The 24373-nt window shown below is 34.1% G+C and overlaps 1 protein-coding gene and 1 long non-coding RNA gene across 2 annotated transcripts in view; one reads left to right on the top strand and one right to left on the bottom strand.

Moving 5' to 3' along the window:
* Nucleotides 1-24373, top strand: part of TACR3 (tachykinin receptor 3) — a 90163-nt gene that overhangs the window by 33162 nt on the left and 32628 nt on the right. The window contains exon 3 of the mRNA XM_082462851.1: nt 1248-1398. Within this exon, the coding sequence (XP_082318977.1) occupies nt 1248-1398 (151 nt within the window). The remainder of the gene's footprint in view (nt 1-1247; nt 1399-24373) is intronic.
* LOC309661373 overlaps nt 1438-24373 on the bottom strand; it is a 306543-nt gene continuing 283607 nt past the window's right edge. Inside the window, exons 4-5 of the long non-coding RNA XR_014263992.1 lie at nt 7092-19102; nt 1438-7055 (exon numbers count right to left, since the gene is read on the bottom strand). This is a non-coding gene — a long non-coding RNA (uncharacterized lncRNA). The remainder of the gene's footprint in view (nt 7056-7091; nt 19103-24373) is intronic.

Genomic DNA, 24373 nt, shown 5'->3' with positions numbered 1-24373 from the left:
CTTAAGAAAAGCAAACGAAAAAAACATAATTGTTCAATTGTTTGCATTTTGTTTTTTATGCTGACCATTTAAATTTTATTTCAAAAAATTCTTATTTAGTGAACTATTTTTTCCGTTAAAAATAACAAATGACGCAAATACGGTGATCATCTTTTAAAGCAGCCATTTTATCAAACTCTGCTCTACTCAGAGTCCAGATTTTTAAAGAAAAACATTAAGAAGTACTTATTAAAGGAAAAGCAGGCAGCAGTTATTAAACTGAGGACTGCATTCTATCCATTATATACTATTAATAATTCTTAGGTTGTATGATAACAAAATTAATTTAATCAAAATAATAAAATTAAATTATTTGTTGACTTAATTCCCCATTGGCTTTAAGTTAATACTTAATAAGCTATCAGGGTACAGAAGTCAAGAAGATTTAAGATTCCCTTTACCGAAAAAAACAAAACAAAACAAAACTGGGATTGAGAAGACTAGCATACCAAACTCTTTAATTACTTTAAAGCCTTCATAAGATAGTAGAAGCCACCCAAAAGTTTATACAAATTCTAATTTGGCTATTATATTATTGGTTGCCCTTCTAGTCCTCCCTAATTGCATCCTTATAATTTTTATTGAAAGCTATGAAATCCCAAAATTTAGTTATAATTTATAGTATAATAATTTTGATGTGACTAACACACCTGTATATTATTTACCAAATTTAATGATGCAATCAAATGTACCATGACTTTGGAAAAATGCCAGTGTGACTCAGAGCATCTAGTCACATTTTTTTCATTTGGATGAAGAATGATTTATTTCAAATATGACTGATGTTGTAGGATATATGTAATAGTTTTACATAGGAGAAAATATGTCAATTGATCAGTTTAATCTGTTCCATCTCCTTTCCTCCGATTATACATTTAATTAGGTTAGTTCGATGACTACCAAGCAGAGAAAAGGCACTCATCCTGAGCTTCTATGCAAGGGAGAATGTGTGTAGTTTAAATGAGCACTACAGTTCAGCTATAGTTTTCATACACGAAGTAAAGATTGGCAAAGATCAACTGGTAGCATTTGGATGATTGTAAGTGACAATAGCATAGTATTGTGATGGATTTGTGAAATGAGGACTTAAAGAAAATGTGGGAATAATCTTTGGCATGTTCAATTATGACTTAAAATGGAATGAATTCAAAGTCTTACTGTTTCATTCCAATACGCTCTTCAGCACATATTTTTCTTATTTCTTACAGTTACCATATTATTGTTATTATACTGGTGTACTGTTTCCCATTGCTCATCATGGGTATCACATACACCATTGTTGGAATCACTCTCTGGGGAGGAGAGATCCCAGGGGACACCTGTGACAAGTATCATGAGCAGCTAAAGGCTAAAAGGAAGGTACTGTTTCATATAATTTATCCAGCATTTGTGTAAAGAGAAGGGAAAAAACCCAGTTATGGCATTTTTATATAATATGATTTGATGCTTGACTCCTACTTTATTCCTGTTTTCTTCTTTTTATCAATTTTTAATTTTACTTTCCTTTTATCTTCTATAAGCCACTGGCCATGTACAATATCAGTCTGGGATATTGTTACTTCCTTACAGAAAGACTTTTTATTACCTTTTGCAGAGTATTCTTAATTACACCACGTGAAACTTCTGAAATTTCACTGTTGGAGTCCCAGTGGATTGTATTTCTGCAGCTCTAGCTATCTTTGTCCTTTATTGAACAGAATGCCTCTGATGTACTATATAGTCTTTCAGAAGTTTCATTTATCCCAGGAATGGTATCTTTCTTAGTATGTGCTATAATTCTGTAATATCCATTTATCTATCCCTCCCTCCTTCCCTTCTCCACACCTCCTCACCGTTCCTCCCCTTTCCCTCATCTGGTGTCTGATTAAGAGATGAAGTTACATTAAAACCCTTGTACAACTTATTGGGTGACATGATAAAACCTATTTTTGAACAATTCACATTAAACAAGAAAACCTATAAAAATTATCATAGTGATATTTTACTAGGATTATTTTTTTCCTTTAGTTTTTTTCTGACTATCATTATGTGATTCAGTGAGTGAGATATTTTAATAAATTTGTGCAGTTAAAAGTAATCTTAAAGTCATCTATTCCATCTTCCTCTCTCCAATTGATGAGTACCTAGTGTAAGTCAGAGAAGTTTTTCCAAGGATAAGTGAGACATACTGATTATGGCAATTACTGTTTATTCCAATTATGACATGGACACTTACCTACAAACACTCACGTAACAACAATCAATCAGGTTTTAAAAATCTAGTATAGAAAATGAATTCTATTTTAACACTAATATGTGTTTCCTCTGTTATTGACAAGTGTACAAAGCTTATGTTGGGTTAACATTTTATCATGATGTCTAGTATTTGAAAACAAATTTTTTTCACATATATTTAGTCATTTCAGCCTAAAATATATATATAATTTCATTTTATTTCATTAAAAATGAAGTGCATAATCCCACTCCTGGGCATATATCTGGAGAAAACTATAATTCGAAAAGATACATGCACCCCAATGTTCATAGTAGCACTATTTGCAGTAGCCAAGACATAGAAACAACTTAAATGTCCATCGATAGATGAATGGATAAAGAAGATGTGGTACATATATACAATGGAATACTACTCAGCCATAAAAAGAATGAAATAATGCCATTTGCAGCAACATGGATGGACCTAGAGATTATCATACTAAGTGAGATAAGTCAGAAAGAGAAAGACAGATACTATATGATATCACTTATATGTGGAATCTAAAATATGACACAAATGAACTTATCTACAAAACAGAAACAGACTCACAGACATAGAGAACAGACTTGTGGTTGCCAAGGGGGGTGGTAGAAGAGGGACTGGGAGTTTGGGGTTAGTAGATGCAAACTATTACACTTAGAACGGATAAAGAACAAGGTCCTACTGTATAGCACAGGGAACTATATTTAATATCCTGTGATAAACCATATCAGAAAATAATATGAAAAAGAATGTATATATATATATATATATATATATATGTATAACTGAATCAGTTTGTGGTACAGTAGAAATTAACACAACATTGTAAATCAACTACACTTCAATGAAACAAAATATTTTAAAAATGCAGTGTACAATGTCTTTACCACATTAAAAAAAATCATAGAACTAGCAGAACTTCAGTAACATGATCATCTTATAATTTTGACCCTCATTATCTAACATCTTACTCATGTTGCAAGATACTCTTTGGAGGGGCAGTATTTTCTAACAGTTATGTTTTAGGCATAATCACATTAAATAACTGATGTGATGGTCTGCGTACTATTTTTCAGAATAATTTGTCTTTGTATTTCCCACCTAGTTTCTTGTCTTTTATTTCTTTCCTACTACTTTAAGTATTTTTAAAATATTTTTCCCATGTTTAATTTTAGTAAAATTAAAATAAGTCCGGTAATTATAGATTATAGTTCCTTTTCCTTCATAGTCATGTAATATTTTTCTAGGAAGAAATGAAAATTTAATCTGAGTGCTCCTTTTTATTTTTGAGTTGAGTTCCAGAGGGAACAAAAGAAAGAGGGAATGTTTTTGCATTTGCCCCCATATAACGGATGAGAGTAAGGCATAAGTATTCCATTTTTACTTCATTACTCTATAATTTCAAAGTATAAATATCAATTCAAACTGAGACTGTGACTCTTCTAGAATATCTCAAAAATTAAGACATTTAAAAGTTCTTGTCCATATTTCTTTTTCTCAGATTGTGTTCTGGGCTGAAATAGTATAAAATGACATTTATGACATGGACTTCTCATAATAAATCACTTTGTCCTTGTACTTCTTTCACAGTCACTTATTGATATTACCATCAGTATCTCAGAAATAACACCAATTCTGCTCAAAAATTTAAAATTTCACAATAAAGACAGCTCTTCTCTTAATTTCTTTTTTAATCTAAAATTTAAATATGGTCTGGTATGGATTGGAATACAGTTATTTCTAGTAATCATGCTCTTTTCATATTTTAGTATGACTACTTAGGTCAAAGATATGCATCTTGCCCTGGATGGGCCATTTAATTATATGCCCTCTCCTAGAGAATACATCTTTGATATTAACAGATTGGACTTGAGAGTTAAGAGAGTATTGGTTACAAGAGTGCGAACTCCTCATGACAGTTGGGAAAAACAACTCCATAAACAACTCCGAGCCAGCGTACTACTAATAAAAGGATAGCAGTTGCTGACGGAAGCCCCACATATACATGAACAAGAATAAAGAAAAGCTTAAGACATTTTAGTCAAATCACTGAAAAGATCTTTGCAACTATTGAGAAACATTGCTTCCATTTCTCTTTTCCCACAATCTTCAGGAAGTGTGTTCAGTTTCAAGCCCTGTAGATTAAATTCTCTGAAGAACAGCCAGAACTAAATTACAGGTCTATGTTATTTAGAACCTAGCATGTCTTAAATTGAAGCTAATATGAAACTTTCAGATAATTTAAGATTAACTGCCCCCACTCAAACTTTACATTTGTCCTGCCTAAGTATATAAATAGTTTGAAAATAATACCAGTGGTTCTAGCCAGTACCAGGTCAAAAGACTAAATATTAGTTTGGAGAAATAAGGTAATACCTCTAGAAATATGTGCTTATCATTAAAATTGGAATGTTGAACCTGAAAATCAGTATTAAAATTCTATGGCTGCAAGCAGCTTATTAAACTCTAGGAGGCAATTTGTAGGACTGTCTAACATTTAAGTCCCATATGTAGAACTAGTCTTTCCAAAAGAGTTAGCAAGCACAGTAATATACTCTTTCTTATATGATGTATTTTACAATTTCAAAGCACTCTGTACACCTCATAACTGAACCAAAGGTATCCTTAACTTACAGTAAGTTTTCTGAGTTTTAAGACCCTGTATGCTATGTACCCATTGGCTTTAAATATGTCTACTTAAATATGTATATTGAAATAATAATGCCTCTTTAACTTCAGAATCCCTGCACTTTAAATAACAGTATCTTCAGATAGTAGAAAAATATAAAATATCAATTAATATCACACAATCCCCAAAGCCTTGGCTAAGGTTAATTCTGTTGTTTTTGGTGGTAATTGGTTAATATTCTTGCCAAAGCTCTCCTTCAGGAAATATGTACTATTCAGTAGATTGCTATAAAATTCAAATTGAAAATTAAAATTATAATTTTTTTATAAATTTCTAGGAGAGAATGCTCTTCTAACATTATTCTCTTTTCTGAGCATTATCGTATTAATGCTTACATTCCAGTGTGAGAATAATTTAGTGCATAGAAAAAGAAACTGACCTTTGTGTATTTTATTTTACTTATTGTCAGATATAGTCACAGATTTTGGCTACCTATTAAAACCTTGGCTAAAATACTATAAATGAAAATTATTATTAAAGCTATCTATTAAAGTCATAATAATTATACAGCAAAACTTGAAACCTTCTCTCTTTATGTGATATACCACATGTTGGCATATGAAAAGTCAGATTTTAATATATAGTGTTCAACTCACAAGCTGATTTAAAATACATTTGCAGTTTTGAAAAGACCTATTCTAGAATGGTAGATCTGATCAGAACCTAAAATTTCATGAACCCCTTGCCTTACTGCTGTTCTTTAAGGCAGCAGATTAAAATCTTGCCACAGTCAAGAAACTGGCAAAAAGCTTCCATCCTGTACATGGTGCTCTTTCTCTCTCATTTTTTACTTAAAAAAAAAAACAGGAAAATGCATCAGATTTGTGTAAATGAGGATATTCCAAGAGGGTGGCCAGTTTTGCTTTATGATCTTATGAAGGAAATTTGTGACCTGCCATATATATATATATGTGTATATATGTATATATCCCAAACCAGTTAACAGGACTTTGTTTATATTGCAAATCAATATTATTTTTTCTTTAAAATTTTTAAATTAAAATCAAATTCAGTGTAAAATTGAATGTAGAACTCATTTCCAGACATTTATATCTGACTCTCATTTTACTTCTTTTAATTAATAAAGAATTTTTATTTAAGACAGCCGTAGGTTTTATCAAGATTTATAGTGAAGGTAAATTACATTAAGGATAGAATCAGTTTCCAAGTGACCTAAAGTTGCTTGTTTTTTTCTATGTATTAATTTAACAAGAGATACAAATGGCAATTTTCCTGTGATGACATTTAACTAATGTTAAAACATCTCAACCATAGGAAGGAGGGGAAAAAAACAGTTATTTTCAAATTTTTCAGATTTAGCCTATAAAAGCCCTTACTCTTGGAGAATATCCATTTTAAAAAGGTGAATCAAGAATTTGATACCATATTTTATTTTCTGTGTTTTAATATTTACATCACATTTTATGATATTAATCTGAGTTTTTTTCTTAACCGTTGTCTTCCTTTACTATCCAGCTGTAGCAAATAAAGTAACATAAAATGTATATATGTTTCTAAGAGAGCACTTACTGTGCAATACCAGCAGTGGTAAATGTCAGAGTACTTGGGAATCTGCCGAAATGCTGACCTTGAGAATAAACTAGAATTTTTCTGTCTAATTTTCCCCATAACCAAGGTCTTTATCTCTATGTACTTTGCTTACTATGTTGCAATAAAAAATACTTAGAATTATCCATATGACTTATACTTCAAATAGTAATACATTATGTAGATGTGCAAGCTTATATACAATGCAGTATGGCTTACCTATCTGTGTCCTTCTCTCATTTCTACATCTCCATGACACACTACCACTTATTTCCAGGCATTTTTATCCAATAATTTGTCATATTATTAATCATAAAACCATATATCCCTTTAAAAATATATCCATACTTTAAAAATACATACCTTGTGTATTCTACTTTCTTTTAAAAATGTATATTATCGGGACTTCCCTGGTGACACAGTGGTTAAGAATCTGCCTGACAATGCAGGGGACATGGGTTCGATCCCTGGTCCGGGAAGATCCCACATGCCGCGGAGCAACTAAGCCCGTGTGCCACAACTACTGAGCCTGTGCTCTAGAGCCTGTGAGCCACAGCTACTGAGCCCGTGTGCCACAACTACTGAAGCCCATGCGCCTAGAGCCTGTGCTCCACAACAAGAGAAGCCACCACAATGAGAAGCCTGCTCACCACAACGAAGAGTAGCCCCCACTCGCCGCATCTATAGAAAGCCTGCACACGGCAATGAAGACCCAACACAGCCAAAAATAAATAAATAAATAAATTTGTTTTAAAAAATGTATATTATCATCCAGGTATAAAACCAACATTTTAGTAGTAGATTTTCTAGGGAAATTAAAGTCAAAAACCATGAAATTATCTTTTTAAGTTTCTGTCATGTATAACACGATATTTCCCCAACAAAGAAAAATAAATATTGTAAGCACTTTTATATAGAAGTTCCTAATTTTTTACCAAGCATTTTTCATTAAGATATTTTGAGAAAAGTTTGTATTTTGGCTGATAAATCAAAGAACACCATTAGAACATATCTGCTTTTTATACTTCTGAAATTATATAAACAGTTTAATTCATCAGGATATAATGAAAATTTATCCAACTGGGTATTTCAAAACCCCATATTTAAAGGAAAATAACTAAAATCAAAACAAAGTCAAAAAACACCTAAAATTTATAACAGATATGAATAATATTATCATGAAATACTTCTAATTGAAGCAGTGACGTGTAAAGAAAACTAATAGCTGTTCGTTCCCTCTCTCTAACTTCTACCCCACCAGGGATACAACCTGCAATCAGGTGTACCGCCTACCTCTAAGCTTTGCATTGATTGCAAATGTCACTTGCTTTGATTAAACCTTCTCCCTAAGTGGCAGTGGATAGGAATTATTTTGAAAAGCCTAGAAAAGTTTCTGTGTATTCCTTTCGAGTTTGCTACAGTACTTGAGAAGTGGAAATGTTTATTCCTTTTGAAAAATATAAGAAAAGTTAGCACTTTAGGAGGAAATATCTGCAGCCCTTTAGTGCGTGGCAATCACTTGAAAAGATTCCTCTATGGATTACCCATTAATATTTCTCATGCTGCAATTATAGGTGCAGGGAAGATTGCAACCAAGTTTACACAATGTGGATTTCTCAAAAGAAAATTAAGTTTAGCATATGAAATCAATAACAAGTGCTGTACACCATCAACATAGAGAAATTTGTTGCATTTCTACACACTAATAGCAAACTATCAGAAAGAGAAATTAAGAAAACAATAACACTTACAATTGCATCAAAAAGAATAAAATATCTAGGAATAAGCTTCACCAAGGAGGTGAAACACCCATACACTGAAAACAATGAGACAGTGATGAAAGAAATTGAAGAAGACACAAATAAATGGAAAGATGTTTTGTGTTCATGGATTGGAAGAATTAATATTGTTAAAATGCTCATAGTACCTAAAGCAATCTATAGATTCAATGCAATTCCTATCAAAATTCTAATAGCATTTTTCACAGAAATAGAACAAATAATTATAAAATTTGTATGGAACCACATAAAAACACCGAATAGCCAAACCAATCTTGAGAAAGAAAAACCAAGCTGAAGGCAGCATGCGTCCTGATTTCAAACTATATTACAGAGCTATAGTAATTGAAACAGTATGGTATTGGCATAAAAACAAATGCATTTATCAATGGAACAGAATAGAACCCAGAAAAGAACCCACACATATATGCTCAAGAAATTTACAACAAAGGAGCCAAGAATATACAATGGAGAAAGGACAGTCTCTTCAATAAATGGTGTTGGGAAAACTGGACAGCTACATATAAAAGAATGAACCTGGACCACTATCTTACAATTCTCAATACTTCAGAACATGCTCTTGTGTGTGAGAATAGTATCAATTATTGTCGATTTTATAAAATCACTCTTTATATGGATAGATTAGATTAAATCAAACTCTTCTAGTGGTTTCATAATGTGTTTGTTGTGAAAAATTTAGATGTAGCTGAAGTTTATTTATGTAAGTTGTGGAATGAGACTCCAGTATTATTTTCTAGATGCTTTCCTGTTATATCTACTTCCATTTATTGAGTAACCCATCTTTTCCAACACTAACTTAAAATGTTACAATTATCATATTCTAAGTTCTCCAATGTGTTTAAGACTCAGTCACCTTTCTACTCTGTTTTATCTGGCTGTTCATGCATTATCACCATACTGGTTAAATTAATGAAGCTTTATATGTACTTTAATATCTGATAGGGCAACTCTTCACCTCTATTTACTCTTTTTTTCCCAGAATTTTCTCAGTGATTCTTGTTTATTTTTACATATAAAAATTCATAAAATCATTTTGTTTAGTTAAAAATGAGTTTTTGTTTATGGAATTAGATTATATTTATTAACTTTGAGAGAATTGGAAAATACATATTCAGAGAAACATAGAATGGGTTGATGAATGGATAAACAAATGGCATTCTTTTATGTTACTCTTAGACAATTTAATGTAATGACTGGGAACAGAGACTCTTATTCAGTGTGCCAAGTTCAAATGCTGGCTCTGGCACATACCTTGGGGAATATAACCTATCTGAGCCTCAGAGAGGTTACAATCCCTATAAGCTGAAATGAAAATAATAATAATGCATATACTATGTGGTTGTATAGGGATTAAATGAGGCAATACGTGTTAAGTACTTCAAAAAGTGCCTGGCACATAGAACTGTTCTCAGTAAATGGTACCTGTTACTTTAGGCACTTTACTGTGAATATATATGCCAGTACTGTGAAGATAAGAAAGCATCATGTGGTAGAAAAGTAAAGAGGTATAAAACTGGCCATTTATCTTTTTAAACATAATATTGACCTACATTTTACAGTGAGTCACAGTTTCTAAATAACTTTCACATGAATAATATTTAATTCTCACAGTATCTATGTGATTTTTTCTTGTTTTACATAAAAATGAAATTGAATCTCAAACTCACAAAATTAATAAGTGGCAGAACTTGGACTTGAATCCTGGACAAAAGTTTTTAGAGTTGAGTTCTTTTAGAGAACTGGCTCAAAGGACCAGGTTTCAGAATGATACTTTACTTCTGAGTATTTATATTATACAAGTTGCATTCTCATACATAGACTGTACTAATCTTCACAATATCCCCAGGAGGTAAGCCTGGTGGAAACTATTTTCTTCCATTTTTAACAAATCAGGAAACTCAAGCTCTTTTACCTTGCTTAAGTAGTTCTTAATGTAGACTTAAATAGTCTTAACTAGACTGTTTGAATAATTGAAATTTCACTTATCTCAACAACAATATATCATTTAATATCCATTTACAATTCTTCAGTTTATAATTAAACCTCATTTAAAAATAAGTTCAAGTACTGTTAGAGTATACAAAAAAATAAAGGAGGAAAGAATAAGGTACTTTAAAATTAGGTTAAATTAAAATGATGATTGGTAATGTCCCTAAGAAATGTGGGGCATTTTATCACAGGTAAATTCCCAAATCTGTTGTAGACTACTGAACAAGAGAAGTGCTGTACTCACTATTGTCTCCTCAGTGCCTAGCATAATGATTTCTGGATGGATGGATGGTGAATTAATAAATGATTGAAAGAATAAAGTTTTGTGAATCAGCTGCATTCTCATTTTATACATAAGAAAATGCAGTCATGTGATGTGACTTGCTAAAGGTCAAAAATCTTTAAACAGAGAACTAGTTCTGGAAATTAGGCTTCCTGAGTTCCAACCTGATACTCTGCCCCTAAACCCAGCACACAGAGGAAAGATTTTAGTCTGAATCTTCAGGACAAAGTTCATGTCTTCAGGATTATATTATATCCTCAGGACCAAAAATGAGGTCTACTTATCTATTGCTGAATAAATGAAACTGTTCTTGAAAGTTTTCCATATTTTGTTAAATAAAAATATTTCTTAGCCCTGCCACTAGTAAAATAATATAGGACTCTCCCCATTATAGATTATTGATATAGTATTCCAGTAAACAAAAAATTCATGTTAGTAAAAAGAATTTACACCATGCATATACTTTTGTTTTTACAAGGGTTTTCTATATAAGTTTGCTAGACGTTAACACATGTATTTTGTGATTAATAAACGGGTGCTAATTATTGGTGATAATGATTATATTAATTAAAAAAAAATTTATTGGAGTATAGCTGCTTTACAATGTTGTGTTAGTTTCTGCTGTACAGCAAAGTGAATCAGTTATATATACACATATATCCACTCTTTTTCAGATTCCCTTCCCATTTAGGTCACCACAGAGCACTGAGCAGAGTTGCCTGTGCTATACAGTAGGTTATCATTACAGTATGTTGTCCATTTTATATATAGTAGTGTACATGTCAATCCCAATCTCGCAATTCATCCCACTCCCCCCATCCCCCTTGGTAACCATAAGTTTGATTTCTACATCTGTGACTCTATTTCTGCTTTGCAAATAAGTTCATCTGTACCATTTTTTTAGATTCCACATATAAGCCACATTATGCGATATTTATCTTTCTCTTTCTGACTTACTTCACTGTGTATGACAATCTCTAGGTCAATCCACGTCACTGCAAATGGCATTATTTCATTCCTTTTTATGGCTGAGTAATATTCCATCGTATATATGTACCACATCTTCTTTATCCATTCCTCTGTTGATGGACATTTAGGTTGTTCCATATCATGGCTATTGTAAATAGTGCTGCAATAAACATTGGGGTGCATGTATCTTTTTGAATTATGGTTTTCTCTGGGTATATGCCCAGGAATGGGATTGCTGGGTCATATGGTAGTTCTATTTTTAGTTTTTTGAGGAAACTCCATACTATTCTCCATAGTGGCAGTACCAATTTACATTCCCACCGACAGTGCAAGAGGGTTCCCTTTTCTCCACACCCTCTCCATCATTCATTATTTGTAGATTTTTTGATGAAGGCCATTCTGACCAGTGTGAGGTGATACCTCATCGTAGTTGTGATTTGTATTTCTCTAGTAATGAGTGATCTTGAGCATCTTTTCATGTTTTTTGACCAACTGTATGTCTTCTTTGGAGAAATGTTTATTTAGATTTTCTGCCCATTGTTTGATTAGGTTGTTTGTTTTTGTGATATTGAGCTGCATGAGCTGTTTGTACATTTTGGAGATTAATCCCTTGTCGGTTGCTTCGTTTGCAAATATTTTCTCCCATTCTGAGGGTTGTCTTTTCATCTTGTTTATGGTTTCCTGTGCTGTGTAAAAATTTGAAGTTTAATTAGGCCCCATATTTTATTTTTGTTTTTAGTTTCATTACTCTAGGAGGTGGATCAAAAAAGAGCTTGCTGTGATTTATGTCAAAGAGTGTTCTGGCTATGTTTTCCTCTAAGCGTTTTACAGTATCCAGCCTTACATTTAGGTCTTTAATCCATTTTTAGTTTATTTTTGCATATGGTGTTAGGGAGTGTTCTAATTTCATTCTTTTGCACCTAGCTGTCCTGTTTTCCCAGCACCACTTATTGAAGAGACTGTCTTTTCTCGATTGTATATTCTTGCCTCCTTTGTCATGGATTAGGTGCTCATAGGTGCGTGGGTTTATCTCTGGACTTTCTATCCTGTTCCATTGATCTATATTTCTGTTTTCGTGCCAGTATCATACTGTTTTAATTACTGTAGCTTTGTAGTGTAGTCTGAAGTCAGGGAGCCTGATTCCTCCAGCTCCATTCCTCTGTTTCATGATTGCTTTGGCTATTCAGGGTCTTTTTTGTTTCCAAACAAATTGTAAATTTTTTTGTTCTAATTCTGTGAAAAATGCCATTGGTAATTTGATACAGATTGTGTGGAATCTGTAGATTGCTTTGGGTAATATAGTCATTTTCACATTATTGATTCTTCCAAGCCAAGAACATGGTATATCTCTCCATCTGTTTGTATCATCTTTGATTTCTTTCATCAGTATCTAATAGTTTTCTGAGTACAGCTCTTTTGCCTCCTTAGGTAGGTTTATTCCTAGGTATTTTATTCTTATTGATATGATGGTAAATGGGATTATTTCCTTAATTTCTCTTTCTGATCTTTTGTTTTTAGTATATAGTAATGCAAGAGATTTCTGTGTATAAATTTTGTATCCTGCAACTTTACCAAATTCCTTGATGAGCTATAGTATTTTTCTGGTAGCATCTTTAAGATTTTCTATGTATAGTATCATGTCATCTGCAAACAGTGACAGTTTTAGTTCTTATTTTCCAGTTTGGATTCCTTTTATTTCTTTCTCTTCTCTGATAGCCATGGCTAGCACTTCCAAAACTATGCCAAATAAAAGTGGTGAGTGGACATCCTTGTCTTGTTCCTGATCTTAGAGGAAATGCTTTCAGCTTTTCACCATTGGGTATGATGTTAGCTGTAGGGTTGTCACATATGGCCTTTATTATGTTGATGTAGGTTCCCTTTAAGCACACTTTCTGGAGAGCTTTAATCATAAATCAGTGTTGAAAGTTATCAAAAGCTTTTTTCTGCATCTATTAAGATGATTATATGGTTTTTATTCTTCAGTTTGTTAATGTGGTGTATCACATTGATTGATTTGCGTATATTGAAGAATCCCTGCATCCCTGGGATAAATCCCACTTGATCATGGTGTATGATCCTTTAAATGTGTTGTTGGATTCTGTTTGCTAGTATTTTGTTGAGAATTTTTGCATCTATGTTCATCCATGATATCGGCCTGTTCTTTTCTTTTTTTGTGATATCTTTGTCTGGTTTTGGTATCAGGGTGATGGTGGCCTTGTAGAATGAGCTTGGGAGTGTTCCTGCCTCTGCAATATTTGGAAGAGTTTCAGAAGGGTAGGTATTAACTCTTCTCTAAATGTTTGATAGAATTTGCCTGTGGAGCCATCTGGTTCTGGGCTTTTCTTTGTTGGACGTTTTAAAATCACACTTTCAATTTGAGTACTTGTGACTGGTCTGTTCATATTTTCTATTTCTTTCTGGTTCAGTCTTGGAAGGTTGTTCCTTTCTAGGAATTTGTCCATTTCTCCTAGGTTGTCCATTTATCGGTGTATTGTTGCTTGTAGTAGTCCCTTATGATCTTTGTATTTCTGTGGTATCCATTGTAATTTCCCCTTCTTCATTTCTAATTTTATTGATTTGAGACCACTCCCTTTTTTTCTTGATGAGTCTGGCTAAAGATTTATCAATTTTGTTTATCTTCTCAAAGAACCAGCTTTTAGTTTCATTGATCTTTGCTACTGTTTTCTTTGTCTCTATTTCATTTATTTCTGCTCTGATCTTTATGATTTCTTTCCTTCTACTAACTTTGGGTTCTGTCTGTTCTTCTTTCTCTAGTAGCTTTAGGTATAAGGTTAGGTCCTTTATTTGAGATTTTTCTTGTTTCTTAAGGTAAGATTGTATTGCTATAAACTTCCCTCTTAGAACTGTTTTTGCTGTGTCACATAGATCTAGGATCAATGTTTTCATTGTCATTTGTCTCTAGGTGTTTTTTGATTTCCTCTTTGATTTCTTCAGTGACCCATTGGTTATTTAATAACATATTGGTTAGCCTCCATGTGTTTGTGTTTTTTATAGATTGTTTCCTGTAATTGAGTTCTAACCTCATAGCATTGTAGTCAGACAAGGTGCTTGATATGATTTTAATTTTCTTAAATTTATCAAGGCTGGATCTGTGACCCAAGATGTGATCTATCCTGGAGAATGTTCCATGTGCACTTGAGAAGAAAGTGTATTCTGCTGCTTTCAAATGAAATGCCCTGTAAATATCAATTAAGTCTATTTGGTCTAATGTGTCATTTAAGGCTGTGTTTACTTATTAATTTTCTGTCTGGATGATCTGTCCATTGGTGTAAGTGGGGTGTTTAAGTCCCCCACTATTATTGTGTTACTGTTGATTTCCCCTTTTACGGCTGTTAGCATTTGCCTTATATATTGAGGTGCTCCTATGTTGCATACATAAATATTTACAATTTCATATCTTCTTCTTGGATTGATCCCTTGATCATTATGTAGTGACCTTCCTTGCCTCTTGTAACAGTCTTTATTTTAAAGTCTATTTTGTCTGATATGAATATTGCTACTCCGGTTTTCTTTTGATTTCCATTTGCATGGAATATCTTTTTCAATCCCTTCATTTTCAGTCTGTATGTACCCCTAGGTCTGAAGTGGGTCTCTTGTAGACAGCCTATATAGGGCCTTGTTTTTGTATCCATTCAGTCAATCTAAGTCTCTTGGTTTGAGCATTTAATCCATTTACATTTAAGGTAATTATTGATATGTAGTTCTATTGCCAATTTCTTAATTGTTGTGGGTTTGTTTTTGTAGGTGTTTTTTCTTCCTTTCCTCTTTTGTTCTCTTCGCTTGTGATCTGATGACCATCTTTGGTCTTGTGCTTGGGTTGCTTTTTCTTTTTTGTGTGTGTATCTATTGTAGTTTTCTGGTTTGTGTTTTCCATGAGGTTTTGATAAAGCAGTCTATATATATACAAGGTTGTTTTAAGTTGCTGGTCTCTTCGTTTCAAATGCAATTCCCATTTCCTGCATTTGTACACTTCTCTTCTCACTGTTGCTGATTTTAACATTATATTTTTTATGGATGATTTCCTACCTTTACTGTATGTTTGCCTTTACCATTTAGCTTTCCCATTTGTGATTTTCTTGTTTCTAGTTGTGGTCTCTGAAGTTTTTTTTTCCCTGCCTAGAGAACTTCCTTTAGCATTTGTTGTAGGGCTGGTTTGGTGGTGCTGAATTCTCTTAGCTTTTGCTTGTCTGTAAAGCTTTTGATTTCTCCATTGAATCTGAATGAGAGCCTTGCTGTGTAGAGTATTCTCGGTTATATGTTTTTCCCTTTCATTACTTTAAACATGTCATGGCACTCCCTCCTGGCCTGCAGAGTTTGTGCTGAAAAGTAATCTGATAACCTTATGGGGATTCCCTTGTATGTGATTTGTTGCTTTCCCTTGTTGTTTTTAATATTTTTTCTTTGCATTTAATTTTTGTTAGTTTGATGAATATGTGTCTCGGCATGTTCCTTCTTGGGTTTATCCTGTATGGGACTCTCTGTGCTTCCTGGACTTGGGTGACTACTTCCTTTCCCACATTAGGGAAGTTTTCGACTATAATCTCTTCAAATATTTTCCCACGCCCTTTCTCTTTCTCTTCTTCTTCTGGCACCACTGTAATTCAAATGTTCTTGTGTTTGATGTTGTCGCAGAGGTCTCTGAGACTGTCCTCATTTCTTTTCATTCATTTTTCTATATTCTCTGCCATGGCAGTGATTTCCACCATTTTGTCTTCCAGATCACTTATCCATTCTTCTGCCTCAGTTATTCTGCTATTGATTCCTTCTAGAGTATTTTTCATTTCAGTTATTGTATTGTCCATCTCTGTTTGTCTGTTCTTTAGTTCTTCTAGGTCTTCATTAAACATTTGTTGCATCTTCTCAATCCATGCCTCCATTCTTTTTCCGAGATCTTGGATCATCTTTACTATTATTATTCTGAATTCTTTTTCAGGTCGATTGCCTATCCCCTCTTCATTTAGTTGTTCTGTAGGTTTTTATCTTGCTCCTTCATCTGCAACTGATTTCTCTGTCATCTCATTTTGTCTAACTTATTGTGTTTATGGTCTCCTTTCCACAGCCTGCAGGATCACAGTTCCTCTTGCTTCTGGTTTCTGCCCCCTGGTGGGTGAGCTGGATATTGAGCTGGGCCTCCCCTTTGCTCTGTGGTTGTCACTGCCCTGTCAGGGGTATGGTGTGCTCCCTAGTTGTTGAAGTATAGGCCCTGAGATATGTTTCTTAGCTGTGTTTCTGATCTGATGCAAGGTAGGCAGGATTGAAGTACTCCCACTGGGAGAGAATCCTCTGAGTATTCCTCCTCTGGGGTTGTTCACCTGTGAGTGTGCTCTTTTGTGTCCCCTTTCATGCATTGTGCAGGCTCATAAAGTACAGTGTTGTTGGCACTGCTGTCAGTCCCACCTTAACCTTGGGTATGCCGGCAGATGGTCCTGGTGACTCACAGGTGTTGTTTTCACCAGGCCACCGGTGCAGATCTACTGAGGTCAGGTTCCAGGACTGCACTAGTCATGCACCTGGACCTGCTGTGGGAGCTATTGAGGCAGCTCAGACTCTGGCCTGGCATAACCCCTGCATGTACATGCCCACAAAGCCCACAGCTGCTAAAGCCAGGCCTGTCTCAGCTGCAGGAACACTTGTCTATTCAGATGTTCCACAGGCATTGAATTTAGGAAGTCACCAGTGGAGGTGTAACTCTGCAGTTTGCATAGCCATGAAGAGAGATTCTAGCTCTTCTTCCTTAGTTGCACAGCCCCTCCATGCATATACTTCTCATTGTAAAATTCCAAATTCCCTTAACATCAAACTATGCTGAAAAAAAAAAATGCCTCCTTTCTTTCATAGAGGAAAATAACACTTCAGTGTTTTGCAAAACTAACTTTATCAACATCAAATATAAACTGCCTGATCAAGAAAATAATTAATAGAGAGGTTAAGTTACGAGAATGATGGATAGCAGGGAGTATACTCTTAGGCTTAAGTGGTGCATATCTCCAAAACAGATTTACTAGCCCAGCAAATATTTCCACGAGCCTCCCATTCTACCCCAGGCCCTCAGCTGGTAACATCAGCTAAAAATATTTTTCCTAAAAACAAAACTCCTTTCTAAAATGCAAAGAATACATGAATAATCTCTTTCTTGACAGCTAAGACACAGGGGTTGATACAGTCAAGGGCTTCCTGGCACCGAGGAGGATTTCTGCTCTGCTATAAAGATGCAAGTTTCCTGGCAAGTGAGACAGCTCTTTAATTAGGGTAGTGCTCCTCTCCACTTCATTCTAACAGGCTTAACCTTAAACAGAAAGAAAACCAAGGAAACTGTTTTTCTGTTTGTTCAACTTGAACATTTTACTCCCTTATCTCATCCCCAGTTGGCTGTTTGCTTTTGAGAGCCCTTCTATTTCCCCTTTCTCCTTTACTCCTCTTTCTTCATTCCTGCCTTAGAGGAGACAGTTCCTTTCGAAATTATTTTGCCGTTCCATCTTTACATAATCTTTGCAACAAGGGGCAGTGCAGTCCTTAAAAGTGCCTAGAATGGCACCTGTCTGCCCCACACATAGTGCTCTATAAGTATTTCTGACTCTTGATTTTGTACGATAGCTAGTTCCCGATAACCTACTGTTTTCATTTACCACTATTCATATGACCCAGATTTTAAGTAACTTCGTATATATCACTTTTTTTCATTTTCATGTATCCTGAATGACAGGCGTAAATTTTACTGAGGATTTTGTACATTAGCCCAAAGAGAGAATTTGCCTCCCAGAACATAAAACTCTTTTGGCATTTCTTTACAAGTCAGCTCCCAGGCAATTGTATGTGTCTCTCTCTCCCTCTTCATCTCCTTCCCCTTTCCTTCTCCCTCTTCACCTTTCCTTCTTGCAGCCTCTCCTTGATCTATTTCTCTGCCTCAGAAAGCCTATTCACCCATTATTTTTCAAGACAAATCCAGCGCAGTTCCCATAATCCAAACTGTAGCACAGACCCTATGATTCAAATAATTCCAAACTTGCAATCCCCATCTACATCCGTTACCCTTCTCAGCAAACACAATATTCTCCATAGACCCAATTTCACTCTCCTTCAAGTCAGGAGAGGATTATAAATAGAAAACTAATGTTGTTGTTGTTGTTATTGTTGTTTCTGTCACACCAGGTTGCACATGAACCCTTTATGCATGTGATTCTAATTACTTGCTCCAAGTCTTTTCAGATGTATTTCTGCTACTGTTTTCATTTTTATTTCACTTCTGAAAAGACTTCAGAGAGACCTTCACCTCTACTACTTTGCTTAAGTAGTAGATCCCCCAAAGGACTATGATTCTCTGTACTTATATGTGCTTCACACGGTGTATTTCCAAACTTATGGATTTTTCAAATTATTTGTATTTCTCCCAAACCTGTTTTTAACCTGTTTTTATTTGGAAATATTTAGATCGGTGAAATAATATACTGTAAATAGTTCTTACCTTTGGACTCTCAGATATTAGCGTCAGATTATTTCTGCCTAATTATTTCATCATTCTCCAACATGATCTGAAATGAAAATTATATAAAGTCTCTGAAATAGAAATTCCTAAAGCCTTTTGCCACAGCCACCTAAGCCCAGATGAAAAGAATGATTTTCACTGACACCTTAAAGGAACATATACATGCCTCACATATTAAATCTGTAAAGGAAAAAAGCATCCTAAAAGAACTGAAAACAATGGACAGAATAGTAGTTGCAAAACCAAGGGAATAGGAACTCCAGTAATAATTAGAATAAACAACAGGTCCTTCAAATGCTACCCATGCTGATTAAAAAGCAGAAGATCAAGTATTAGATAATAGTTCCCTTCATACACAGTGCCTCAAGGAAATTGAAAACTAATGACTGGTGACAGTAAGTTTGTATGCCACAGTTAATCCAGTTTGAACAAGAGAGAGTGTTCAGTTTTAGACAAGGCTTCATGGAGAACTAGAAGACACTTTTTCTTTCACTTGACTGAGAATACAAGCCAGGTCTCTATCATTACAATACCTGGAACATTACAATCTAACTTCTAGACATAAGATTTCATGAGGCATCTCCTGGAACATTTCATTATCAGACCACATATTTTCACTAGGAAGTGTTCAGTACAGTGAGCACAAACTCCAGTGTTTTGAGGCAATAAATAAATCAGCTTACATTTACTTAAGGATCATCTGTAATACAATGAATGGGAGATCCTAGGCCTTACAATTCCATTTCCATTGCTCTCTTATCTTCTTCCTATAAGATATCTGAGAATTTAGGCAGCTTTGAGCAAATGATTCAAAGGTAAAGGTGTATACCCATACCTTCTTCAAGTCTCATAGCCTGAGATGGAGGCATAGTTCAGGGACATTTTGCTGTAATGATCTCATTTCTTAATGTATATAAGGCATATCAATGGCTACTCTGTTATATTCTGTGATAACAAGCCAAAAAATTTTGTTATAAGCAAAAGGGACTATTTTCCACACAGGAATTTATTAATGTTATTTTAAAATTTTAGACGAAAGTCACAGAGTCTCTGGCTTTGGGTGATTTAACAGCACAGATCAGATTCTCATTTCTCTGAAATGGATCAGTTTTTTCATCCAACTAAAGTACCAAGTTATACTAGTTGAGTGGGGAAAAGTTTATAGCTTTATTTATATTAACTTTAAGTAGTAGGAGAGAGAATTAATCTATTCATTTTGAATCCTTTATCCAAGAAAATTGTAGGTATACACCAATTTGAGAGCAGGTAGATCTAGCAAATGACCTCACAACATTCCCATCGGTCATGTTTCCCTACAATTCATTTTGATTAAAACTTTAATATGCACTTCGTTTTATTTTTGTAAGTGTGATTCCTTAAAGCTGATGAATATCCTTCCCCAGTCACGTTGATACTGGTCTCTTCCAGGTCTGATTGTTCCTTGCAACTGAGCTCCACGTCTTCACAGCAACACAGCTCTTCTGCAGTATTATATTTGGATTCACTTCAATGCGGGGGTGGGGGTTCAAGTGGCCACAGACTGCTGACTAGGCTCACTGTCTGCACACGTCATCCAGCTACTACTATCTTCCTCTGATCACTGTCTTCTTATGTTTTTCATCAATACATTACCTGTGTTCTAGATCCTTGGCGCCTCCTTGTCAAGAGTAGTCATCTCTCAATTAAACCATCTCTCTTCTGAACCATGACCTCTTTCACTTCACTATTATTCTCTTCCAAAATGTAAGCACACTCACATCTCTTCCATCTTGTGTTGTTTACATTTGCTTTCTCCTCTTGTTTACCAATCTTTTGCTCCTCTTGTTAATGCTTTGTGACTTCCAACATATCATTCTGCTGAAACTACCCTTGACAAAGATACCTGTGCCTTCTTTGTTGTAAATTCATTGGATATATTCAGTCCTTGATCAGATTGACACAGTAGATACCTTTTCATCACTCACCACTTGAGAAGCCTCTCCTTCCATGGAATTTGCCTCCTTTCTCTCTGCAGGATATTCCTCTTTAGTATCCTTTTCTGGTTTTTCTTCCTAGACTTCAATGCTACTCTTTACCCTGGAGGGCCATTCTTCATATTTTTATAGCTTTCATATACAGTCTTATTTGGATAATTTCATCCACTCTCACAACATCAACATCTTTGAAAATTCCTCCCAAATCGACATTAACATTATGCCCATATCTAGACTTCTCTTCTGAGGTTCAGGCTCTTAGCTCCAGATTAAAATTCTATTAACCATCTCTCGTCCTAACCCTATGTATAACAGACAGTTCAAAATAAGCGTGTCAAAATGAAATAACTGTCTTTGTCGAGACTTTGAAAGTCTTCTTCCCATTTCATAGAATATTACTAATATCCACAAAGTGACCAGAAAAAAGAAACTGGAAATAATCTGTAACATCTCTCTTTCCTCAACTGAAACTCAGTCAATGAGAAAGTCCTTCAAATTAACTCTAAAAGCACTCAAATATAAATATATATTTTTCTTTCCTAAGCTCCTGCTCTACTTTTGTTTAGACTACATAATTTCTTACCTAGATTAATATACTCATCAACTAAAGATCCTCCTGCCTCCGTTAAATCTGATTCAAATAAAATCGATTCTACACTGCTTTCAAAGTAATCTCTCTAAAATCTGAATTTATTAATACTCTCCTTAAAATCCTTTAATGGCTTCTCTGGCCCTCCCTAATCTCACTTCAATCCATTTCTCTTACTTTCTTCATCAGCATATCTTATATTATGCGCTACATCCCCAGTCAGTCAAACTATTTGTAGTAGTAGAGTGAGGTATGAGCTTTGCATATTTTATTTATGTGACTAGGACACTCTTCCCCCCCACTCTCCCACTCCTTTTTCTGCTCCTCTCACCTGGATATTTCCTATTTGTCTTCAAAGCTGTATCACAGGCACTTCTTCCTCTAGAAAGCCTCTTTGAAACTTCCACTCCCAATCTGCATTCAGTGTTCGTCCATGTGCTCCCATTACATCACACAGCAAACTCTAGCATGCAACTTACAACTTTACATAAGAAACATCCATTTGCTTAACTATCTCTTCCAACAAACTTTGCAAAGCTGAAGGGCTCAAGTGAATCATTACTTTAAAAATAATTATTATTACACATGAAAGTTTATACTTATTATAAAAGGCAGAATATTTCAAAATGAATTAAAGTTTTCTATTTCTTTGTTTGCTTATTTGTCTTAAACCATGACTCAAATGACTCACAGTCTTCTAATATTTATGACTCAAATAAAATATTAATATTAAAAGATCATGACTCATTTTGGCTCTCCAAATCTGGTTTTCATTTTTGATAAGGCATTGTACATCAATTCTCGTGTTTTGTGAGTTGCTAGCAAAAATAGACTCTAGCCAGAAACAGAAGCAATTATTGTGGACTCAGCACTTCAATGATTTTGCTAGTTTAATGGTCCTAAAAAAGTATTTTTCTCTTCTAGTAGTAGTAGAAACAAAAGGAATGTCTTATTCTAGGAGTATAATCTTGGAAAGTGATAAGAGATACTGACAAAATGGATCAAGCATTATCAAGTACTTATCAAATATTTACATAGTCAGAATTGAAATGAAACATCTAATACTTTATTGAATTACTTCAGATATTGTTCTAAGATTTCCATCTGAATTTTTTACAGTTTTACAATTTTCATATATCTCCTGAAATTCTCCATCTTTTAAGCCATCTGTTTCTGTAAATACTTTAACATATTTTTCATAGTTATTTAAAAACCTTACCTATTAATTGCAAAACCTACTGACTCATTTTTTCTTCATTATGGGTCACATTTTTATATTTCTTTGCATGTACGACAATTTGGAGTTGTATACTGGGTATTGTGAGATATGATGTTAAGACTCAGGGTGCCATTCATCTGAAAAATGCTGTGCTTTCTCTGAGCAGGCAGTTAAGTTGCTGGTAGATCATTCAAATTTGCCGAGGTTTGGTACTTCGTTAGGATGAATCTATTTTAGTTTTGCCCTTAGTTTTAAGGTTAATTTCTTAATCCTAGGCATAGTATTTAATCTTAAGGCCTAGACCTTGTGGGAAAACCCAAGTTGTCTACTGAGACTCTAGTTTGAAGATACTCAAACTCTAAACTCTGTCTCTCTTATGAGGAGTAGCTGCTAAAATCTCTCCCCTCTTACAGCCTTTCAGCTGTTTTTCACCTCCTAAGATGCTCGTAGCCTTGTCTTGTGCATTGCAGGGGAAGCCAAGGAATTCGGAGAAGTTTATATATGTATGAATCTCACCCAGGTTATGTAGTCTCCAGTTTCAGCATACTTTTGACCACTCTCCAGTGCCATAAAACAGTTTTGTAGTTGTTATTGTAATTTATACTTTTTCCAGAGCTTATAGTTGTTCTTAGGGAAAAAAGATAGATATAGATAGATAGATAGATAGATAGATAGATAGATAGATAGATAGATGATAGATAGATATAGATACATATACACACTCAAGTTACTCTATATATATTATATACAATATACACTCTATATACTCTATACAGTATATACAAACTATACAATATGTTGATGTTTCTGATATTAGAAAGATCTTTATAATATATACTGTCCTTTTTCTTTGGTTGTATCTTTCATGCGTTGTAGTGACCCACAAACTTATACTAATGTTTCACTTATAATTCAGTAGTCTCCCAATATCCTCTCTAGGAGTTTCCTCTAGCACAAGTCACTAATTTCTGACATTACTAGTCTAACTGAACCCATAAAATTTAATTTTCTGGAACACCACCAGTTTTCCTGACATATCATGAGGACGACTTAAATTTGATGTTTGAAAATATATTTCTGGAATTGTTAGAGTAAAGGATATTTCTCTTTCCCAGAAATTATTCATGCATCTAAAGGAGTAAATATATAGACAGGTTATTTTTATTTTTCTCAAATGAACTTTGCAAACAAATTGAGATCTTAAATACCAATAAAAAAGATACTGAGATTATATGCCTTGGATTAATTTTATGCTCTAAATATTATAGTTAACAGTTAAATGGGCATTCGAGTCTAGGTATTTTTTAACTTTTTAAAAATATTTATGGTCTTTTTATTGTTCAATTAATATTTTATTAAATACATTTCAAGTTCTTAATTCTCCAGTTATAAAACTAAAATATAAATCAAGAACAAAACATTTATTATTCTTTTTCTTCCTCTGGTAATAATCTTAATCATTTTTTTCCTATAGGAAAGATTTTCAAGGAACATCTGTTATGTTGTTATTTTATAGAAATATGCTGTGTTGAAGAT

The sequence above is a fragment of the Balaenoptera physalus genome (assembly GCF_965194825.1).
Source record: "Balaenoptera physalus genome assembly, chromosome: 5".
Taxonomy (NCBI): domain Eukaryota; kingdom Metazoa; phylum Chordata; class Mammalia; order Artiodactyla; family Balaenopteridae; genus Balaenoptera; species Balaenoptera physalus.
The sequence above is the reverse complement of the archived record's forward strand: the minus strand, read 5'-3'. Positions and strand labels throughout refer to the sequence as shown.